The following is a 24,705-nucleotide window of genomic DNA, read 5'->3' as shown; positions in this document are numbered from 1 at the left end:
ACTACGTGTGTTTGACTGTGTTGGCTCCTTAGTAGGATTTCCCATCTGCAATATATTTGGAAATTTTTGTTACACTAATGCCGTAGAGTAAATTGATTTTTGCCTATAAATGGGTAATTTGTATGCATCGTCATGCACACAAGAGAACACAATTCTTAGACCTGGGAAAGCCTATGCTTTAATGCTGGAGTGGAGTTTCCAGTCTAAAGTTTAATCTTAGTTTCAGAAGAACCGATGTAGATTCCATGATGGCTGTAAATCAGTGGACCAGGCCTTTTCCTTACATAGATTTTGGGAAGGTCAGTGTCTACTGTGGCAAGTAAATGTAAGTAAATTCTCTGGAAATAATATTATTGCATAAACTTTCTTAAAATATGGTCTGATCGTCATCTGAGTTACAATGATGCACAAACACAATCTGTTTTAACTAATAATGCTCAAATTATTGTAGTGTTCTTTGACATATAAATACATCATTCAAACAATAAAAAAAGCATATGAACCCATAATGACTTCAGCAAAAGCTAATTGGAGTCAGGAGTTAGCCAATCAATGAAATAAGAGTGGAGGTGTGGTTTAGAAATAAACATTTTGAATTTGCAATGCACAAAATCATTTGTTGGTGTGAAGCTTGCCTTATGAAAAACAGATCTCTCAAGATTTGTTGATTTACATTAATCTGGAAAGGGATTCAAAGCAATTTTAAAGAGTTTAGATATTCATCACTTCACAGTTAGATAAACTGTGTATAAACAGAAATAATTCTGTGAGTATTTTACCTGAAGAGAGACACCCAGCCATAATGACTTGAAAAGGCAGAACACAAATTGGTCAACGCAGTATTAAGGAACTGTTCAGTAACAGATAAAGGCTTGAAGGAATCATTGGAGTATGTGAACATCTCTGTTCATGAGTCTACCTTTTGCAAAACATTGAATTGGCATGGTGTCCATTGCAAGACACCCAAGGATGAACCCTATGCTTTTTAAAATGAAAACATCTCTGCATGCCATATGTTTTGTCAAAGACCATCTTGACACCACACAATACTATTAGGACAACATTTTTGGACTGATGAAGCTAAGTTTGAATTCTTCAAGAATAATATGCAGCAATACATATGGCATATAATGTTCACTGCATATCGATACAAAAAACATCAACACAAAGGTAAAGCAAGGTGGAGGGAACATAATAATTTGGGTCTGCTTTTCTAATCTGGGGCTTGGACAGCTTACCATTATCAAGAGGAAAATACATTCCTAAGTCTGTCAAGATGTAACGTCTGCAGGGCTGTCTGCCAGCAGAAGCTCTGTAAAAGTTGAGTGATGCAGCAGGGCAAATATCAAAGTAAATCTACTACAGAATGACTTCAAAAAAAGAAAATCCACCTTTTGGAATAGACTGAGTTTTAACCCAATAGAGAATCTGTAGAGCGACTTCAAGAGAGAAGTTCACACAAGACATCCTAGGAATATGGCTAAGCTGGAGCAGTTCTATATCAAAGAATGTTTCAGAATTCCTCCTGAGTAGGTCTGATCCACAGCTACTGGAAGTGAATGTTTTATACTTAATTATTTAGCTGACATCTTCATCAAAGGCGGCTTAGAACATTTATGATACAGCTAGTTCCATTTCTTTTGGTTTTCCAATTGGAGTACAGGCAGGTCAAGTGACTTGCTCATTGTCACACAGTGTCAGTAGCAGGATTTGACCCTAACACCACACGGTTTGAAATCCTTATCCAGTAACCACACTGCCTACCCGAGTGGTTATTACTACCAAATGAGTTTTGACCAGTTACTAAATCCAAGGCTTCACCTTCTTTTTCCACAGTACACTGTAAAAGTTTGATTGGTATGTTCAATAAAGACATGAAAGATTATAATTGTGTGTTATTAAGCACATTGTGTTTGTCTGTACTTGTGACTTTGATGAAAATCAGATCACATTTTATGACCAATTAAAGCAAAAAAAAAAAAAAAACAGGTATTCCCAAATGGTTCACATACTTTTTTTTTCTGTTGCATGGTTTTGTGAAGACAAATCCCAAAGCAACTTTTAGGAAGTACAGGGTTTCCATGACTGCTATACCATGCCTTCCTGTCTCATTTTGTCTGAATTCTTGCCGTTAAGATGAATCCCGTTAAAAAAATATAAGAATCCCACCCATGCCACACCCCCTGTTTGGGATTATCTTGACAGACTATTAAGGGGTGAGTTGCGATGTGTTGATTGTACATTTTTGAGGTCTAAGGAATACAGTCTCTGGTGTTTTAGTATGATATTGTTTTGATGGTCACCTATGTATGTGATTTACTATGCTATGCATAGTGAAATGGGTCACAGCTGAGGTGTGATATAGCCAGGATGAGAAGCAGCACCTTTTAAATCTCATTTGTGGTTCTTTACTGGAGGAGGGGTGACAGACTGTTTGAAGATGAAAGATAAAAACAGCTGCATGAAGTGACTGCACTGTTAAGTATTTCGTATTCATAACTGATTGTAGAGGTGATTGTGAAAGTGGTCTTAGGATTGGTCTGGCAATGTCGTCAGTACTTCTGGCATAGTAGCCCAAACTGATGGAGCTAAGTCCACTGTCATAGCTGATTTTCCAGTCAGTCTGTGCCCCCATCCTCACCTGTAACTTTGGGCAGTAATGGAAACAATCAATGTGTGGATACATAAAGACATTAAGTTTCTTTTGCAGAGTCACGGAGTTTATTCTTCAATGTCAGGGTGAGAAGCTTTGCCATCTGAATGGTCCTCAAAATTGAGTAACAACTGTTGTAGATTGGGAAAAGCCAATTAAGGTGATGTAGAACCAATAGTACATTATACCCCATAAAGTGGTTCAACAATCCCCTGACACCTATCCTGTATCTGTGTCATTCTAAATAAACTTCAAAGCTTTTTAAATGCAGTTAGCATTTGGCTTGCATTGTGCGTTTAAAAAAAAAAACACAATATCAAACCCGTTCAGTTTAAATAAAGTGCAATTTTCTATAAATGAAGGCTGTAGACTAAATTGCATACAGGTTGCTGCCGGTGGGTCAAAATTAAACGACGCCCCCACCCGTTTCATTTATTGGTGACAGCTGCCGCAAAATAAACTCAAGGAGTGAGAGAAATGATCTGTCAGTGGAAAGTCCTTTAGCCAGTGCTACTAATCTGTCACATGCGGCTTCTTGTTTACCATTCTTCTGCTTGCTGGCTACCTAAGGTGGTGTTTGCTATGTAATGGTGGCAGATGCTGGCCTGAAAAAGTGTGAATCTTGCCGCTTTCCTCCTGCTGCCAACCTGTAAATTACAGCTATCGGGAGTAATTAGACCCGATAAAATCCTTCCAAGAGCCGTCCTCTCTTCTACTGTCTGACATGAAACAAGGCCTGAGTAGCAGTTGAGGATTTGTAGAGTTTCTGCTGTTACCTCTACGGTTTTCTTTCACTTATTCGCAGGAGTCAAGCCAACTGTTAACTCTTTAGAGTCTTCCTAAACATAACTATACTTGACATGCCAAAGAACAAGAGTTTCTCTACCAGGCAACCTGACACTGTGCTATTTTGTTTGTATAGGACTGAAGAGTAATCAGACATGTTATATGTTGAAATTGTTGTTAACCATTTAGAACCCAACTGCTCCTGCTATCTTAAGTGTCAAAATAACTGAATATTTCCCACATTTGCTTAGGACACTTGATAGCATTGAGTTTCCAGTGTCTTCAAGTGGAGAGCAGCAATTATGGTTTGATTTTTATTATGTTCAGCAGAAGTTAAGCTAAAGTGTTGCTGGTAACAATAATTTTATTAGCCATACCACATGCACTTCAGAACAGGTCATCCACCTGCAGCTAAGCATGTTCAGGCCTGGCAAGTACTTGGATGAGAGACCATCTAGGAAAAGCTTGGGTTGCAACTAGAAGATGTGTTGGTGAGGCCAACAGGTGATGCTAACCCTGTGGTCTGAATGTGGATTCCAAATCCCAGTCCTGTGATTGAGACACTGTGCTGTAAAAATTGGCACCATCTTTCGGATGAGATGTAAAACCGAGGTCCTGACTCTCTGTGGTTATAAAAGATCGCTGGGCATCCTTCATAAAGAGTAGGGTGTATCCTGATGTGTCCTAGTCATTCTTGCCCTCTAATCCTGCTGTGTCTCTAATTGGCTATCTCTCTCACCACTTCACAACCTAACTGCTAATATGTGTTGAGCATACTGGCGTAAAAATGGCTGCTGTCGCATCATCCGGGTGGATGCTACATATTAGTGATGGTTCAAGTGGATCTCCACTCACTAAGTGCTTTGAGTAGGTAGAAAAGCATTTATAGATGAAAATTATAATAATAATATATATTATTATTATTGGTAGCGCTGCTTGCTTATGTCGCTAATGGTACAGCATTTTAGAATGATTCACACCTGTTGACTGGAGTGGATTGCAACTAAAATGGCATGTGACTTTTATTTTTCTTAACTAGGTGAATTGTATTCCATTTCTAACATAATTAGTTGAATCTAATAAGACAAATCTTGGTTAAACTGACACCTATATTTTTCTAAATAATCTTCTACAGAGTATTTAGAAATGCTGGGTGATAATTGTTTTCTTTCATAAGTAAAGATGCCTTATATTTCATTTTTAAAGATAAACAGGATAATTAATAAAAATATTACACAAATTTAATAAGTAACATTAGACTGATAACATGGCTCAGACATGATTTTTGAACTTTGGGCTTAAACCTTGATAATGTGGAAAACATGGCAGAGCCAGATCCCTGGAGTGCAGGTTATTGTCTTGGCACTGATGATGTATTACATACTCCCTTTTAATAAATAAGGATGTAATAAGAAATTGGCAAAGTACAAATAAAGACACGCATAAAATGCACATCAGGTGATTTCATAAGCGTTATGAAGGTGAAATGACACTGTGGCCAGTGTGCAAGTCATTACATTACATTTACATTTATTTATTTATTTGGCTGATGCCTTTATCCAAGGTGACTTACAACATCTGAGATTCAATTGGTTACACTTCTTTTGTTTTGTTTTTTTCAGTTAGAGTGCAGGCAGATAAAATGATTTGCTTGTGGTCACACAGTGTTAATAGCGGTATCTAATCCCAAATCCCTTTTTTTTTTTTCTTTTTTTTAATTTCTTGTTTGTATGTAAATCTCTTTTGGAAAAATGATGCATTCTTTAAAATGAATAACATTGTGATGTAACTTAGATTTTTTCCAGAAAATGTTTTTCCCTCCGCAGGTACAAGCATTTTGCAGAAGCTGACTTGAGATTACTCAGCTAGGGCAGAAGGATAACAGGTCGAGGGCAAATTGTCCATTCTGTCCATCTGCTGCATGACGTCCACTTAAAGCTGTTAGTAGCCATGTCAGTTTTAGCTAAACTTTAATTTTCAGATAAAAATATCCTGCATAGTGAGTTTCTTTTAAGTAATTCACCTAAAATGAAAGGTTACGTGGTAAGCTCTTGTTATTCAGTGTCTCTCGTCAAGAGCCTGCTTTCTGATCACTGGAACCAATCACTTTCTTCCTTGCCCCTCCTTTTTCAACTGATTACGTGGCGCAATCTGTCGCCCAGCAACTGGGGGGCGCAACCCTGCAGGTCGCTTTCCGCATACAGTAATAATGACTTTTGGCAGCCTGGGTTGATGAGAACTGTTAGGAGGCCTCCCTCCCTCCTCCCTTCAGTCGCTTTGCGAGATTCTTTGGTGAATAAATGAGTCGTTTTAATCCGACTGACAGCCTGGCAATGCCCGGCGCTGCCCTCCATCTGTACTTATGGCCAGAGCTGTGCCAGACCCCAGGCAGTCTAATGTGAAAATCCAAAGAAGAGCTAATCCTGGCGGCAGCTTCAGGGACAGAAGGGTTAGAGCTCAGCAGTCAGCAAAAGACACAGGCACGTTCTATTTATATAAAACCAAAGATTACTGCATTTAAACTTGAGCAGGTTGAATATTAGCAGACCTCTCCATTTTTTATTCGCATTCATTTGCTTTGAAAAGATGGAAGCCCTGCAGGATTTGGCATCCAAAATACTGAATGAATGGTTTGACTAACTCAAATCATTTGAAAATATTTGCATTAAATTCTTGCTATTAGTAGCTATAAACAAATCTGTCGGGCCACACCCATATACCCAATGAGTGTAACTCTGCTGAAATGTTGCAAAGTTGTTTGCTGCTTTTTGCATGATAAAGTAACTGCAGTCTTTTCAATCCTGATTGTTCAAGTGTCTGGAAAATAAAGAGAAGTAGCTTGAAGGAAAGCATCAAAATGAATCTTCAAAGTGAAGTTATTTTGTTAGTATAATTAGTATCAACTGACAAGGAGTAGCTCAGTAGTAGATTAAAAGTATACTTTCATGTGCACATATTTATAGGGTCATTATTGTCACCTGAGCAGAGTACAGTAAAATTCTTTCAATTAATAATCAATTTGAAGCACATTGCCATTCTCCAGTGCCATGATTAGTGAGTATAATAGTCTTGTCTGTTTAGTCTGAAATACAATACTCAGGTTTTTTTTTCTTTTGGCTCAGACATTTTTGAATATATGTTGTATGTATACTAATTTTTAGAACAGTTTTTCCAGTTTTTCTTCAAATTTAATTAGTTGAAATACAGTGAATGACCTAAAATGGTGAAAATGTAAGCAGTACCCTGCCAGAGGTGTAAATTTAAAGTTTAGGTTAGCAAAAACTGAAAAAAAGGAAATTTCAGAATATTACAAATGTGTCTTCTTCAGGGAACAAATAATAGGTTATAACCTACAGATGTTCTGCAATAAATAAAGTAAATTAAGCCTTGCAAATTAAAGCATAACAGTTTGCACAGGTGTCCTAACTTCTGTTGATTACTTAAAACTCTGTCTGTTTTAAAGCAGAGTTGGAGCAGAAAGTCTTACGACATCCTCTGAGGTACTACTTGGGCAATATTACATTGTATAAAGTTGAAAATTCCAGTAATAATGGCAAGAAAACAGCAATTAACAAATGGAATGAGACAGAGCATTAGAAGTGTAGGCCTTTCATTTACAGAAGTTGCAAAACAAAAAAAATATATATCAAAGTGTCAGTGAGTCCTGCACAATCCAAAGGCAATTGGAAACTGGAAGAAACTCTAAAAGGAAGAGATCTGGCAGACTGAAAGTCACCACCCAATCAGAAGACAAGTTTCTGAAGGTCACCTGATAGGCGCCTGAATGCACAACAGCTTCAAACACCATTTAACAGTGCTGGTTGAAAATAGCAAGTGTCAGTTTCTACTGTGAAGAGGAGAATTTGTGTGCAGGTTTGACAGGATGAGTGGCAGTAATGGACAAAATAGGGCCTTGAAATACCAGCTGTGGACTACTGCAGACTGGACAAAGTAGGACAAAATGCAAGTTGCACATGCTCTTTAATAAAACCCCTGTGTGCGTCCTAGGTGTCCGTGTGTGTGTGTGTCTCCTGGTGAAGTGCGTATGCGCGGGGCCACACGGCATGTGTTCAGTCTCTTCCTGTGCATTCCCTGTGTGTGCAGAGAGAGAGAGAGACACACACACACAGGCGCGTGAGAGACAGACACACACACACACGAGAGACACATACACACACGAGAGACAGACACACACACACACACAGGTGCGAGACAGACACAGAGGCGCACGCTTAAGAGAGACACATACGCGAGAGACAGACGCACACACGTGCATTGTTGCAATGTTACTTTTCTTGGTTGTTTATTAAATTACAGATTTTTTTTAAATGTTCATTTTTTTCCCTGTGCTTAACACTCATTAAAAAAAAGTGTTTTTAGCGAGCGGGTCATAAAGCTATAGCACAAACTCTTGCAGTGTTAGTTTTCTTAGTGTTATTCAATGTTTTTACATTTAGTTTACTATTACACTGTGCATTCAATGGTATAATTAACTATATTTGTGCTTAAAAACTTAAAAAAATATATATTTACTTACAGTTCATAAGGTCTGGAACGGATTAATTGTATTTACATACAATCCTATGGGGGAAATTACTTTGGTTCACGACCAAATCGGGTTACAACCAGAGTTTTGGAACGAATTATGGTCGTGAACCGAGGTTCCACTGTATTACTGTCAGAGAAAATTACAGGCATTTTACGGAAATACAAACCAGTATTACTGAGAGAGAAAATTAAAGGCACACAATACAGTGACGCATATTACAGCCACATACAAGGTCCCTTGTCATTTAATATAGACTGTTCCTACTAATGTTTATGCACTACTGTTCTAGCGCCCGTTATTGTGACGGGCTTAATGTCTAGTATAATATAGTTCAGCCCAAAGTTCATTCAAGCCTATTGTCATACTTTTTTCTCTTCCAGATTTCCAAGTATGTGCATATTTATTCTTTTGGAAATCAATATGTTGTCATGTATTATGGCATATATTTCTATATTTCTTGAATTTTTAATACCAGTTATGGTAATCAAACTAAATTTCCTTCTTTAACATCTGTCTCTTTCACCATTCAGCATGGTAATATAATATGTATTTAGTTCTGTTGGACAAGTTTATCACAGTGAAGAGTGAGAAAAAAAAAAAAAAAAAAAAAAAAAAGAACTGTTTATCCATCATTAATTGACAACAACTCTCTTTATGCTCTAGCAAAGCAGGCTTGTTTGAAAATAACATATGTAGCATCCCAAAAGGTGGAGCTGAGATTCCATTTTGTGACATGACTGACATAAATAAACAATTGTATCTTTTTTCTATGCCCACAACCTTTCTTATGCCAAGCTGTAACTTTCTATAATTCAAATAATGTTGTTGTAACGTAACTGGTAGACCACACTTTTTTCCCTGGTTCTCGTTGATGTTGGAGATATGAAGGTGGTGATGAAATCCTTCTGGTTGCATCTGGAGTGAGTGGAGTACCAAGACAGAAGCCATCCATATACAAGAAGGATAGGAATCATCTCTGATTCCTAAAGAGGTTGAGGTTGTTTTGTGTATGCAGACCACAGGTACATGTTTTCTACCAGTCTGTAATAGCCAGTGTAACTTTCCATGCAGTAGTGTTCTAGGCAAATGCCAACAGAATATATAAATGAATTAAAATAGAGGCATTTATCTTGGGAGTCATGGTGTGGTCACTGGAGGAAGTGATAGAACAAGAGGTTACTCTGAAAACTGCTTATTATCCTGGACAATGACTCTCATCCTTTGTATGAGGAGCACATTCAGTAACACACTGAGACAACTGCTTTACTGTAAGACATGCTATGTGAGGTTGTTTCTACCCACCGCTGTCAGGCTCTGTAATGAGTTATCCCATGGTTAAGGTGCCATTCTTTTCTGTGTGCTGAATGGTACTGAGTCTAGCATACATCCTTAAAGACAATGACACTACAGGTATGTGCAATATACTGTGCCAATGGCTGACATCCTGTACTGTGAAATCTTTACTGGTAAGTATGTGCAGTTCGAATCACTTTACCCTAAATAATAGTTACACTGTTAATATACTTACAGACAATTTTTGTTACATGTGTATTTGTAGCTTGTTAACATACTTAAGATTATGATAATTCTTGTTATATGTATAGCACTGCAATTTCCTTTGGGTTTAATAAAGTTTCAATCTATCCACCCCTCTATCAGTTTCAATTCAAGTGTGCCGTGTTTGATCAACAGAATCAGTAGTATGTGAAAGCACAATATGTGTACATCTAAATGATGTGAGAAAGCCATTAACTGTTCATTAAATTGCCATTTCTGTGTGTTTTTATTGAAACTTCTGTAATTTTGCTTTTTTGATTTTGTTAAATTGTTGAAAAAATGAATCAAACTTTAGTCTACCTTTGGTTAAAGGCCAGTATTACAAAGTGTCAGTATTTTTTCTTTTTCTTTTGGTTGATAGGATGTGGCAGCCCGTGGTCTTGACCTTCCTCAAGTGACATGGATCATTCAGGTGAGAGAGTCTGAAAAATGAACACTTGATGATTTCAAATTATTTTGAGAAGTTAGGATAGTTTTATGGTTTACTACAGAGACCACCCTTCATTACTGACACTGGTCTATTGTATGCTTCTTCAAAAGTACACTGCCCCTGGATCACATACAGAATATGTCCACCGCGTTGGCCGGACAGCACGGATTGGAACACGGGGGAGCAGCTTGCTCTTTCTGGCTCCCTCTGAAGTGGAATATGTCTCGGTTTTGGCCTCTCACAATATCACGTAAGTGTTTTTCTTTTTTTATGCTTTAATTGGATTTGTTCCTCAGACTGCTTCTTCTGTACTTGTCTTTATTCACCACCTTCTCTTCGGTTTTTAAGAGACACGTCTGTTGAATGAAGATAAATTACGTTCATAGCTGTTCATAGCTGAGTCAGCTGCATGTGGTTATATGTTTTTGTACCCATGGATAAACCATGACGTTTGTGCCAAAAAGTATAACTCTTTTATTAATTTTGCATCCTCTTGGATTGTGCAAAAAAGTTTTGTCATATTTTCAGCAATGAAGAACTCAATACAGTTCTTCAGAGTGTAAATAAAAACTGAAATAAGTTCTGTGACACTGTAGTAAATAAATAAAATCATGAGCAGTCCTTCATAAATCTGCTATGTGCTACCTAAGGTAATAAAGATCTAGGGGAATAAATAACATACATTCTGTATTGTGCTTGGTGATAAATAAGTTATACTAAACTCTTGACTATCAAACAACACAAAAAATTGATTTCATGGTACTCCGGATTGATAAGTTAAAGCTTTAGCAGAAATAAAGAGTATAACACTCTTAATAGTAAATAAACAAAAAAGAATTAGTGAACGACAGATAAAACAAGTCAATTCGTATCAAGTTGAAGTGCTTTATGGAGCTATACACTACAGACTCTTTGTCAGCTCTGCAGTTAATAATATGAAATAATCCTTTCATGGCTGTACTGCTTTGGAAGACATTTTCCACCAATAAAACAAACTCTAAACTGTCTGCAAATTAATGTGTTTACTGACAGATGACGTTAAGTGCAACCTGAACACTGGCGGAGGGCGAGACATTCAAAAATAAAAATTACTTTGTTTTCAAACCTAGTTTTGTAAAACTTGACTTGCTTGTATGGAATGTTATTTGATTTTGAAAAATTCAATAAAATGTTTACAAAAATTATTTTATTATTAAATAGAAGCAATATAGAGAGACTGTTGAAACTCCGTTTTCAAAAGAGTGCTTTGAAAGAGAAGCTTCTTTTGCATCGTTCCTCAGGTTGTGCTAGGTGTGGGTTAATGAAGCTTAGCATTGTGTACTTTATTAATTTTGTAAGCACATACTTTCTAGAAAGTATTTATGTTTAGATGCGATTTTTGAGAGACCAATGGTCAACTTCCCTTGGCCGTTTTTTTGTTTTTTCTCGTAGCTGGAAATGTATTCTTCTTATGTCTTGGGTTTATTATTAGGCCCTCAACCACCAATAGACCTTTTCAGGATGACCTTACCTTGTTAGCTTGCCACCTAATTTTGCACAACTTTATTTTGCATTTTGTTCCCATTGGGTTTGGCATATGCTGCCATATTTGAAACTAGAGTTGAATTTAATTGACTAAGGCTGGTACACTGGGGCAGTAGTAAATGCTAATGCCTCATAGTTGTTGACATGATCTACTTGTGCCTGTTTTCTATTTTTCCTTTCACATCCCCAAAACATTTGTGATGCTGATACCGATGTATGCCTTAACAGAGAAAAAAATGTAATCTTGTGTTTTTGTTAATGGAGAATGAGGGTAAAAATATTTCAAATATAATACAAGTCAATGGTGACAAATACTGTACAATGGCAAACAATATGAAAAACATCCATGAAGGGGAAAAAAAATTTTGTGTTACTTGTGTTGCATAATATACATGCCAGTTATCCAGATGTTTGTTCACATCATGCAAAACATATCAATTTTTTACTAAAATATTGTTAAAAGGATACTTCCAGAAAACTGAACACACAATTTAAACAGGACACACATAATATGTGAATTTCCCCCTGGGATTAATAAAGTATCTATCTATCTATCTATCTATCTATCTATCTATCTATCTAATACTGTACTTTTGAATTGAAGATCTGCCTCTCCTCCTTATTCATTGGTCAAGAGTCCTGTCTTTTTGGATGTTTTTCATATCTTTTTCCACTGTATAGAACTGATCACCAGCAGCTTGTATTATATCATATTTATTTTATCTTTCTTTTCCATGAAAACATGACATTACACATTTTCTTAGTCATTACTACAAAACACATGGAACAAGTAACATAAAAGAATGTCATTTTTGGTTGGGATATTCATTAAACTAGTGGTTAATGTTGACAGAAGTAGCTTGTTCCATCTTGTCCTATAGATCTTACCTTTAGAAAGTACTTAATTAAGTTGAATTCATTGTCAAGTTACATGAACAATTTAACTAATTTCCATATCTTGTGACATGGAGTGCTACCCTGCTGAAATGTAGAAAGGGATGAAATGCTGCTAAGAAAGAATACACCTGATCAACAGTCTGTAATTAAATATTCTGTGTCATTCTGATCTTCAAAAAGTGTCTGGCATTCAAATGCTCCTTTGTTTTGATTAAGAAATTCAGTGCATGCTACTGATCACTGCTCATAACATTACATTGCCACCACCAATCTGCATATTTCACACTTCACCAGAATGTTTTTGCAGTATCCTGGTCATGCCATCAGTGTGAATGTGTGGTAAATGAGGTCCAGCAGACCCTGCAATGTGATTCCAATCCTTAATATTTGGTGTTTATGTTGGTTAACTGACTACAAGTGCATTGCTTTTGTTTCTGCTAAACGGGATAGAAATCTTTTGTCCGCTATTATTCATCTGTGCGTCTTTCAGAACACCTTGTCTAGTTACTCTAAACAACGTGTGTCAGCTTTAATTGGCCCTTTTCATTGTCTCTTACAGTCAATTGCTGTAACCCCATAGGCTTTCTGTTTCTAATATATTTAGGCCTATGCATTTAAGGCGCCACACTCACAGCCATGTAAACCTTTAGTCATAACCATTCTTGTTCTATACTGTATAATCGCACACACAATCAATTGATGCTACCCAGTCTGTTTTTAACAGCCTTACATGATGCTGATAATTGAGCAGTCAATGCTATTTTAAGTGCAAGTTAATTTAATAAAGAAACTTTGTGTAGAAATTTGGAAACACCTGAGAGTTACTACCAGTACATTCCCTTGGGATTTTGTTTACTACTGAAAAATTCTGTATTAAATGGGTTGTTTGAACCACAGACTAATTCATTGACTCATTTCTCCTGCTAGTGCTCCAGTTCTAGAACTGTGAAAATAATTGAGCAAAACTTGCGATTTGCAAACTGATGTGGAAAAATAAAGAAATGGATTTGTTTAGTGTATTAAAACATTTAAAGTAGTCTAGAATAGGTAGGAAATAATGTATGGATCTGTCTGCGTGGATCTTTGTAGGGAGAGCAGTATGCACATTTTAGTCACACATACCTAATTGCACCTAGTCAGTGAGCCGTCAGTGCCATTATCCAACTAGGAAGTGGCACATAACCTGAATTTGAGATCATTCTGATTAATAAAAATAGCAAAAAAAAAAAGTTTCCTGCCCTGGATGATGCCCTCAGTATAGGAGCACACATTTTTGCTGCCATTGTTCACACTTCCCTTTAAAGCTATGTCAGTGTGTCACCCTTCCTGTTACCTCCATATGCTGCGGTAATTGGGAGAATGGGAGTAAAACTTGTTTGTGTATTGGAGATTTTTTTTAGCTGTTTAACTTTCAGTATTTCACTGCCAAATGATTGTCATGAGATTGAGATGGCTTTTTTCTAAAGGCAGATTCCAGTAATGAGCTCTTTGTGACAAGGCCCAGTTAAAGACAGAATATGAAGGATGAAGCCTGCTTGTGCAGACTGCACATTATTGTTATTCTGAGGTCCTGTTAGTGCCCAGTCCTGAAGACTGACTTAATTTATTTTGAAATTTGTCAAATTGGTCTTGTTGGTTTGGAAATCAAGGGTAGTTTGGGATGGTTCAAGGTTGGGTCCTATTTTAGGTGATATTGAAAATCTCAAAGAAATATGCTTCATGTACCCTGAGAAGTAAAATAAATTCTAAATTCTTTTTATCAAATTAAATTTTAAAAAAAAATTGAAGGTTTAACTGCTAGTCCTTTATTTATTTTGGAAGGTGAATCCGTTGCATGCCTCTGATCCAAGGTGCTTGGTGAGCCTGTAAGCACATCAGCCCAGGCTGATAAATTGCAGCAAATATCCGGATAGGCAGCCATCACAGAGCAGCAGTAAGTGCTGTCACAGCAAATTGCCGTCTGCCTTTATGAAGCGAAAATCGTAGAGACAGCACTGACAAGTTAATTTAGCACCAAGGCCAGAAGGCGGTGTGTGACTTTGCTCTATGTAATTGATAACACGGCAACTGCGTCCATTGAATGGATCAGATGCTCTCATAGCTTAGTTACGCAGGTCAGCTACATTTGGGTTATCTCCTGCACTCTCTCCTTCTTTTATATTTAACTCATTTTGTTTATTAATTTATAAATTTGTAATTATGATATTGCTAGTTTATTAGAATTTTGCAGTTACTGTTAACCTTTGATTTTTTTTTTCATGACTAAAAATGGTATATTGTGAACATACATGTTACCATTATTGTCCATGAAGGGACATTTTTAAAACTGTCAATTATTCTAACACACACATGTTCGGGATTTTGGAAAAAACTCATGCAGACTTGGACAGAACCTGCAAATACCACAAAGAGAGAGTCCTGACCTAGAATTCAAACTAAGGATGCTAGAGGTGTCCGATCAGCAGTGCTAATCCACTGTGCCACCATGCCACCTACTGTAAAATGTTTAAAAGGGTTACATTTATTTTGTTATTTATGTGTGTTTATTGGTTTATTTTTGATGGTTTCTAGATTTTTACAGTGTCAGATGTGACAACTGAAGTAAATGTCTTAGTGTCAAACAGAAATCAGTGATGAGGATTAAATTAGTAGCCTTTGCAGTTTAATCTGCCATTTTAGCCACTAGACCACAATTCCTATAAACCAAACTTTCAAATTATATTTTGGATAGTAATGTATTCTACGTCACATTAGAGTATAATCCATTGTGAAATAAGAGAACTAAACAGAAGGAAGGATTAAGGTACCAGGGGTGACCCCATTTAATGTCCGATCGAAAAAACATTGCAAAAATAAAGAATGTTCAAAAGAGAAAATGTCTTCTTCCTTAGCCATTTTATAGTTTCTTCACGGACTTCCGTTCTGGTCAGAAGCAAGGTCTTGAAAGATGAGAACTGGAGATAATGTGGTTATCTAGCGGATGAAGGGGTAGGGATGAGGCTTTGATTGTTAGATGAAGAAGAGCTGTCAGCAGTCTTTCAGAAAGTTCCCCTCCGCTCTAACGTAAGCAGAAATCGTGTTATTGGCTATGTCACATGGAAATCTTTTCCTTTATTTAAAGACACATCTAAACCCATGAGACACACCCAAGACTTTACAGCTGATCATGAGAATGAGCATTTCTAAATCTAAGGTCTTGATCCTGACCCAGAATAGAGCAGCTTACTCCTTGAAAATACAGGGTGCCAAGTGATGGGGTTCAAGTACTTTAGAGTCATGTTACTTGCTTGAATAGAGATGGTCATAAATTTGACCAAAGAATAGATGCAGAGTCAGATGTTTTGCAGGTATGGTACCAGGCATTGGTGGTGAAGTATGAGCTACAACTTCACCTTTGCCTCTTGATAGTGACCAAAGCAGGTGAGATTGTAAGTACAAGCAGCTGAAATGAGGTTGATGTCTATGGTTGGTGGGCTTATTCTAGTTGACAGAGCAAGAAGCTTAGAAACTGTAGTAAGGAAATACTACTTCTCCATATAAAGAGGAGCCAGTTGATACGCAAATATATATAGTAGCACATTTATTTGTGCTTGTTGGTTGTCACTGTACTCAACTTTTCCAGCGATTTTTAGTTGCAGACTTCAATTACACAATCTTAGTGAACTGAAGGCAGTTGCGGCATGCTCCTGTGGCTGACAGTTGTGTGGTATGACATACCCAGAGACTCAGTCCAACTAGTCTACAACTCGCTCCAATGAAATCGAACAGGTTTGATTTTGTTTTAAGTTGTAGGGTAAGGCTCTGTCTGTGTGAGAGTTAACATCCAATGAGCGCACACTCAGAAATACAGTGTACATAATGCAATTCCATCTACATAATATCAACCGTTTACGCCCATCTCGGCTACCTTCACTGCCATTCTTGTTTATGCTCTGGTTACATCTCCTATTGATTATTGCAATTCTATCCTTTCTGGTCTTCCTCACAAACTCCTTTACAAACTCCAGTTGGTTCAGAATGCTGCAGCTCATATTATTACTAGAATTCCTTCCATAAAAGACATTATTGCTGTCCTTCAACAGCTTCACTGGCTCCCTATTAAATATCACATTGATTTTACGCTTCTGCTTATTACTTACAAGACCCTTCATAATCTGGCACCTACTTATCTTTCTGATCTTCTTCACATCTCCATTCCTTCTCGTATCCTTAGCTCTTCTTCCTCTGTTAATCTTATTATACCTCTTGCTCGCTGGACTACCATGGGGTTTAGTGCTTTCAGTCAAGTGGCCCCTTGCCTCTGGAACTCTCTCCCACAAGACATTCGTAATATCGACTCTCTTCCTACCTTTAAATCTCATCTTAAAAAACATCTTTTTAAGATGGCTTATTCTGTCTGATCATTTTAGCTGATAAATTTAAATTCAATTTTATTATTGTATTTATCCTGGTTTTATTGCAATGTAATATTTTATACATTTTATATTGTGAATGTTGTTATCAATGTGTTCTGTAAGGTGTCATTGTGTGCCTTGAAAGGCACCTATAAATAAAATAAATTATTATTACTATAAAAATGAATGTGGGTGTTTTAGACCACGCAAACAGAAGAAGAACTAACTTGTCAATATCTTGTGTTTAACATACCACAAAAGAGTGGAAAAAAGAAAAAAAGGGGGCAGAGATTGTGGTTGAACCTGCCGTACCTGTAATGCGTTTGCATGGCACTGGCTGTGTCAGGCTAAATAATATTGGGTGTCAGAAAACGGGACAGGCTTGTGGTATTTTTGGAAATGTGAAACTGTGCTGGAAAATTGTCACTTAGTCATCTAATTCGTGATATCCTATGATAACTAGTTGTATCATCTGTCATCCCTGCTGTGTAGAAGTCATGTATTGTGCCACCGGCTAGGGCTAAAATTAGTAATTTACAAGTCTGGTAAATCCTTAACTTTTATAACTTTCCTCCCTCAAATTTACTATGAAAAGTAAACTCATGAGAGCATAAGTCTATTCTGGCAGATTTGCAGCTATGTATCAGGTTCACTACACAAAGGTACACTTCTGCACAGACGAGTTATGGGAGAAGAAATGTCAGCTATATCCAAGCATTCACGCATAGGAATTTGTAAAACAGACTAAGATTTATCCATTCAACTGGCAAAGGTATTAGGAATCTTGCAAAACAGCATTTAAAAGCAAGTCTTAAATAAGTAATTTATCCAGTTTAAAAGGGGAAATATAACTGATATGCCTGTTCCGTTTTTATTAAAGAAAGAGAGAAGGAAACCAAGCTATATTAGATTTAATGCTTTGTGTTATTTGTTTGTTGTCCTACTTCTGTATCCAACTTCTATAATCCTTCTTTGGTGAATAAATTGTTTTACTCGGTTTATCAATGGAAACTTGTTGGAGTTATTTGTTCAAAATCCAGCCTTTATCACCTGAGCACATCTTAACACAGAAGAACATGAAGAATTTTATGTAATTAAATAATTGTTTCCAATAAGACCTTAATGTGGATTTAGACCTAAAATTCTTAATTTTATACACTCAAAATGTAGTTTTCAGCATAATAAAGGTTATGTTTCCAAGGCATTTTGCTTATGTTTAAAAGGAAAAACTGACACATATATTTTTGAAGAAGCAAGTGGGGTTTCCACTCCTTTGGCCTCACAAGTTATTAAAATTTTAAAACAACACCATTTCAGAATATATTACTTTCAGCTGTCTGTTTAATATGCACTGCCATGTTCTCTTTACATTGTGCACAACAACAATCACTGAAGTGATAATTATTAATTATGGGGAAGAAACACCTTTGTCAGTCTGAAAAAAAGTAAAATGGAGATTGAAACCCCCTACTACAGGTAGCTGCTGATTCAGCACCTTTTTGGCTTCAGCCTAATTTTTTCGGGTTTGTAAGTCATGGTTTTCCTATTTAACTGCTTATTTTAATTTTAATGGCATGCTTATTACTTTTGTTTTTAAACAAACAGTATTTTAAATGTGTCTTTTAAAAACAGAATATAATGAATCTGTTAGGGGAAAAAGCAAAATCCAAACAGTGTTGTGCTGTATAATTCCCAGCATCCTTAGTGCACATTTCCAAATTGCTGGAAGGAAGAACTGACATTTTTAGCAATCCCTTGGCCACAACAGCACATCTCTGCTGAGGGATCAGCTGTCAGTTAGTGATAGTTTTTCAGTTCTATGTGGTACTGTGTTATCAAAACTGTAGGATGTTTAAGTATAAGGTTGACCAGCTGTACATACTTGTTGTTTAGTTTAGTTTCAGTTATTTGTGTTTTGTGATTTAATGCAATGCAATATTAATTTTACCCCAGGGCCGCCAGTAATGTGCTGCACCCTTCTGGTATTGGGTACATTTTGTGATGTCATTATTTACTGGAGAACGTTTTTTGATATTTAGATGAGCAGATTCTATACCTGAGTGCTGCTGCCCTATTTTTGGTCTTGAAAGGGTTTTAGGAGTGTTGTGGGCAAGCATCACCAAAGGATCATGACCATGCTATACATATACAATTCACCCCCAGCTAGTCCAGGGGAAAACAAAACCTCATTCATCATCCTTACACCATCATATTAAAAGATAATTATAGTATTAATACATGTTCAGGTGACCCCTAAAGTGACATACACAGTTTTATTCTGAAATTGTCAAAGGAGTTGTCCAGTTGAACATCCATCCATCCATCCATTTTCCAACCCGCTGAATTCGCTGGGTCACGGGGGTCTGCTGGAGCCAATCCCAGCCAATACAGGGCACAAGGCAGGAACCAATCCCGGGCAGGGTGCCAACCCACCACAGGACACACACAAACACACCCACACACCAGTTGAACAGGATTGTGAAATATTGCCACCTTTTTTGGAGAAGATACCATATTTGATAGCTGTCTTTGGTACCACAGAAAAAAATTATCTGCTTCTCAACTTCAGTTTTCAGTCTTTGGCAGCACCATCCACTAATTTCCCCATCTACCTCTTTTTCTGCCTCTAAAGTATGATATTGTAATGTTACCTTTTTTCTTACATGGTAGGTTTCATTTTTTCCTACCCATCTACACATTATAGAAAGCATTTTAGAAATCCATATTACTTATTTAACTGCCTTCTGATTTACTTCTGACAAAAATAACAGGGTGCTATATCATTTCAAGACTGTTACATGTATCAGTGGACCTTTCTTTTTTTTTATCAGCATGGAAGAGATCAAAATGGAAACGGTTTTGGCCAGTCTGCTGCTAGATGACCACTATAAAGGCAGGAAGGTTAGTCCTTATCTGTTAAGATGTAAAAGAAGTAAAATTCTCTTAACATAACTTAGGAATTACAGTATCAGTCTTTTCACCAGGCTATTATTTAACTTAAGTAACGTTGGTGATAATTTTGTGTTATGTCTATTTTTGTCTGCAGTTTTTATTTTCTTCTTATACATATTTTTTTATGTTATGCACACTGTTTTTGTTTTCACGTGTTAATTCTGGGCAGAAGTTGCAGGAGACTGAATTCAAATTATATTTGTATAGAGTTTACATGTTCTTCTAGGGTTTGTGTGGAATTTTTCATGGCACTCAACTTTTCTTCTCATGTTCTGAACACATAGAGAATAAATTAATTGGCAGTTCTAAATTGGCACATAATGAGTGAGTGTGCCTTGCTGTGGACTGGTTAGTTCCTACTTTGCATCCCCTGCTATCTGGATAGACTTTAGCTTCCCATAAAGCTATAGCAAATTATATACAACAGGTTAGAGAATAGATAAATGGATAGTGGTACTGTTTCTGTCATTCTGTTTCACTGTGCATTTTAATTATGCTTTATGTGTCAATTTAGAGGTACTATAAATAAGATAAATAAATAAAACTGTGTGCTGAATATTTACTGAATCAATTATCCTTAATTTTCTTATGCACTTAATCTAGTTCAGATTCACATGTAACCAGAGTCTTTCCCTGCAGTAATGGGCACAAGGCAGGAAACAACCCTGCCTAAGATACCAGTTCATTGTAGGCCTTAATATGATATCAACTTTCCAGGTACCTGAGATCCTCTGACGCCAACCTTCTCACTACTTCAGTGTCTTACTTTGTAACTTATTAATGCAATTTTGTTTTTGTTGCTTGCTAACATTGTATTTTGTAATTGCTCTGATGTACTGTATGTATGGTAATTTTGTAGATTGATTTAGATTAGGCCTTTGTCAAAGAATAATTATTGATGACGATTCTCAGCACTCATTTAATTTGGTGACTGCTACTCTCTGTACTATAATTCTTCCTAGGTCATTCTTTAAAGCTGTGTAAATTGTAGCATTCAAATCAAGCTTAAAAACTCGCCTTTTCTGTTTTGTTTTTTAATAGTTCATACCTGTAACTTTATTTTTCAGTTATGAATCATCTTTTGATCCTCAGTGTCTTTTATTAACTCAAATTGTCAATACACTGTATTGTCAGTTTATCTTTATTTATTTTCCTCTTCAAAATTTGTTACTTGTAGTACATCATTGATCTGACATTTTGTTTGAATTTTTAATACTGTCTCAGTGGACACTCAAAAATAAGACAGACACCAATCAAGCTGATTATCTGTGTGAGCTTAGATGACGGAGGTGTCACAGATCTTGGTACAGTGGAAGGAGGCAGGAAGTTATGCTTGGGAGACCCATCTGTGAATCTGGCTTCGCCTCCCTCTCTCTGTGGCTGACTTTTGCCTGTCTCATCAGAGTGGCAGCCGTCCATCTTAAAATAAAATTCTGCCTCATGAGTCATGAGGTGCCATAGCGGGTGTTCTTTGGTTAGGTTCTCCCAAATTACAGTGCTGATGTGCACTGTAAAATTTATTGACTGTCTGATTGATAAAAAGAAAGTCTAGTCAACAGCAAAACGTGAACTTAAGACCCACCTTGAAGCTCAAAAAACATCAGGATACGTAGTTATTATGTCTGGTTACTGACCTTTGGACATCACTTTTGATGTGAACTTTGCCAATTTACTAAATAGGATTTTTCCTTCGATAGCGAATCAGAACTGTTTAATAAAAATGTCTAGGGATAACCTTAACCATTTAAGTAGTTATTTGTTTCAGTGTAGTTGGTAAGATACATATGGAAATTGATTCTACAGCATATACAGTGCATCCGGAAATTATTCACAGTGCATCACTTTTTCCACATTTTGTTATGTTACAGCCTTATTCCAAAATGGATTAAATTCATTTTTTTCCTCAGAATTCTACACACAACACCCCATAATGACAACGTCAAAAAAGTTTACTTGAAATTTTTGCAAATTTATTAAAAATTACCAAATTGAGAAAGCACATGTACATAAGTATTCACAGCCTTTGCCATGAAGCTCAAAATTGAAAAGAAGTTAGAAACCACCAGGACTCTTACTAGAGCTAACCGACCAACAAAACTGAGCAATCAGGGGAGAAGGGCCTTAATCAGGGAGGTGACCAAGAACCCAATGGTCACTCTGTCAGAGCTCCAGAGGTCCTCTATGGAGAGAGGAGAACCTTTCAGAAGGACAACCATCTCTGCAGCAATCCATCAATCAGGCCAGACGGAAGCCACTCCTTAGTAAAAGGCACATGGCAGCACGCCTGGAGTTTGCCAAAAGGCACCTGAAGGACTCTCAGACCATGAGAAACAAAATTCTCTGGTCTGATGAGACAAAGATTGAACTCTTTGGTGTGAATGCCAGGCGTCATGTTTGGATGAAACCAGGCACCGTTCATCACCAGGCCAATACCATCCCTAAAGTGAAGCATGGTGGTGGCAGCATCATGCTGTGGGGATGTTTTTCAGCGGCAGGAACTGGGAGACTAGTCAGGATAAAGGGAAAGATGACTGCAGCAATGTACAGAGACATCATGGATGAAAACCTGCTCCAGAGTGCTCTTGACCTCAGACTGAGGCGACGGTTCATCTTTCAGCAGGACAACGACCCTAAGCACACAGCCAAGATATCAAAGGAGTGGCTTCAGGACAACTCTGTGAATGTCCTTGAGTGGCCCAGCCAGAGCCCAGACTTGAATCTGATTGAACATCTCTGGAGAGATCTTGAAAATGGCTGTGCACCGACACTTGCCATCCAACCTGATGGAGCTTGAGAGGTGCTGCAAAGAGGAATGGGCGAAACTGGCCAAGGATAGGTGTGCCAAGCTTGTGGCATCATATTCAAATAGACTTGAGGCTGCCAAAGGTGCATCGACAAAGTATTGAGCAAAGGCTGTGAATACTGATGTACAGGTACTCGTACATGTGATTTCTCTTTTTTTTTTTTTTTTTAATGAATTTGCAAAAACCTCAAGTAAACTTTTTTCACATTGCCATTATGGGGTGTTGTGTGTAGAATTCTTAGGAAAAAAATGAATTTAATCAATTTTGGAATAAGGCTGTATCATAACAAAATGTGGGAAAAGTGATGCGCTGTGAATACTTTCCGGATGCACTGTAATTGCATATAATTGTAATTAGGCATTACACCGAACACCTGTCATTAAAACTTTTTGATGTTGAGTATCTGTTATGATGTGGACTCATCCACATGGTGAAAGGAGTGTGAGGCCTCCAAAATGTTTCATTGCCCAGGCCGTGTCTCCTTTGCAAGCCCAGAAAGTGGCCTTTCCCCAGTGGACTTATTCCCAGTTCCAGTGACCTGCCTCAGGCTTTACGGGCTCAAAAGGGGTATAAACCTCAAAAATAAACTTTAGTGTACCAAAAATATTGGAAAAGCCCCACAGGAGGAAGGATGACCATAAACCTTCAGCTTGTTTAAAAAAGGCAATCAAAAGATCTGTATAAATGGAAGATTTACTTAACAAAAAATACAAAGAAATGCTCAAAGGCCCAAAAATTATCAAATGGTTTGGCCTAGAAAATCACACAATTCCCAAAACACAATCTAGAAGATTAATCCAAGAACAGAGCACAAAAATAATCATAAAAAAACAGCAAATCTAAATAGAAAACAATACTTAACAAGCTCAGCAGTAATTGAATGATCCCCAGCTCTTGAGCCATCTCAGCAGACTTATATAATCAGAGGGAGGACTCAGGAGTGGTGACATCAGGGTGGCCTGCTTCCTTAGGTTCCACCCACAAAGCTCATGGAACAATAGGACATTTAAAGGGGCAGTACACAATTACAGAGAAACCAAGAGAAATAGCATCAAGAAATTAAAATAATAACTTGAAATTAACAAAAACAGCAATAAAACAAAACACAAAAAATACACATTTATTCATGCTGATACATAACAGTATCTGGAACCCATTTCATCCATTAGAAGCTGTATAACATATTCTCAAAGTCATTCAGCAATAAACAGATTTTCCTTGAGGAAGACACCGGTAATTAGTTACAGCCGTTTGTCTCCTCCAAGACACAATGTGTTTTTATGTTTGATTTTGAATAACATGTACCAGGAGGTACTGTAACCAATTAATGTCCCGTGAAAGAAGCTCTACAACAGAAACAATTTAGCACAGCCAAAATTAGTGTTTTTATGCATTAATGGATAAATAAGCTACGGCAAATCCTTTTTGGGGGAAAAAAAAAAAAAAAAAATAGCAAAGTATCCAAGTGATATCAACATGAAAAAAAATTTAAAAAAACCAAAACAGCAAAGTATCCAAGTGATATCAACAATGTATAGATGCCAGTGTATCTTAGTTAAGAGTGTCTTCTTATATGTGAAATTAAACTATGTGTTTGTATTTCACATACTATAAACCAGATGTGTAAGTTCATTGGTGCACACATTATATGCTATGCATATTAAGTATGAATGAGAATCAGGTTTATGGATTGGAAAATCCCAGGGCTGTGAACACTGGATAATGCTTGCTTGTGTTAATATTGCATTCTTCCAGCACCAGGAATGGAACAGAATTGGGGGGGGGAGGGAGTGGAGTAGTGTCCCAGCATGTGTCACCTACCTCTAATCCTGCTTTAATTTTCTCTTCCAACCTGTGATGCAGGCTGCCAGCAAATTCCAGTCATCTTTTATATTGGATTTGGAGCAGGTTTCTTTCCTTCTGAGATTCACACACAGTAACCAGCCTGTAGATGAGGGCCTGCTTAGTGTTTGTTTAGCACTCAGCTGGGATTTCTGCCTTTTTAGAACTATATATCTATATATCTGGATGTTTGGTCCTAGTCACCTGCTATTGAATCATGCCTTCACTGGCTTAATGCCTCCTCGTTCATTTTAAACAGTTTTTTTTTTTCCTTAAAGAAAAGACTTCTTTATTAAAACGACATCCGACTCAATCCA

The 24,705-nt window shown here is 37.1% G+C and overlaps 1 protein-coding gene across 1 annotated transcript in view; it reads left to right on the top strand.

Annotated features, from left to right (window-relative positions):
- Positions 1–24,705, top strand: part of ddx31 (DEAD (Asp-Glu-Ala-Asp) box polypeptide 31) — a 133,189-nt gene that overhangs the window by 65,420 nt on the left and 43,064 nt on the right. Inside the window, exons 16-18 of the mRNA XM_039764299.1 lie at positions 9,907–9,957; positions 10,086–10,225; positions 19,622–19,691. Of these exons, the coding sequence (XP_039620233.1) occupies positions 9,907–9,957; positions 10,086–10,225; positions 19,622–19,691 (261 nt within the window). The remainder of the gene's footprint in view (positions 1–9,906; positions 9,958–10,085; positions 10,226–19,621; positions 19,692–24,705) is intronic.

The sequence above is a fragment of the Polypterus senegalus genome, chromosome 9, assembly GCF_016835505.1.
Source record: "Polypterus senegalus isolate Bchr_013 chromosome 9, ASM1683550v1, whole genome shotgun sequence".
Classification (NCBI taxonomy): Eukaryota; Metazoa; Chordata; class Cladistia; order Polypteriformes; family Polypteridae; genus Polypterus; species Polypterus senegalus.
Note: the sequence above shows the minus strand (reverse complement) of the source record. Positions and strands in the feature narration are given on the sequence as shown.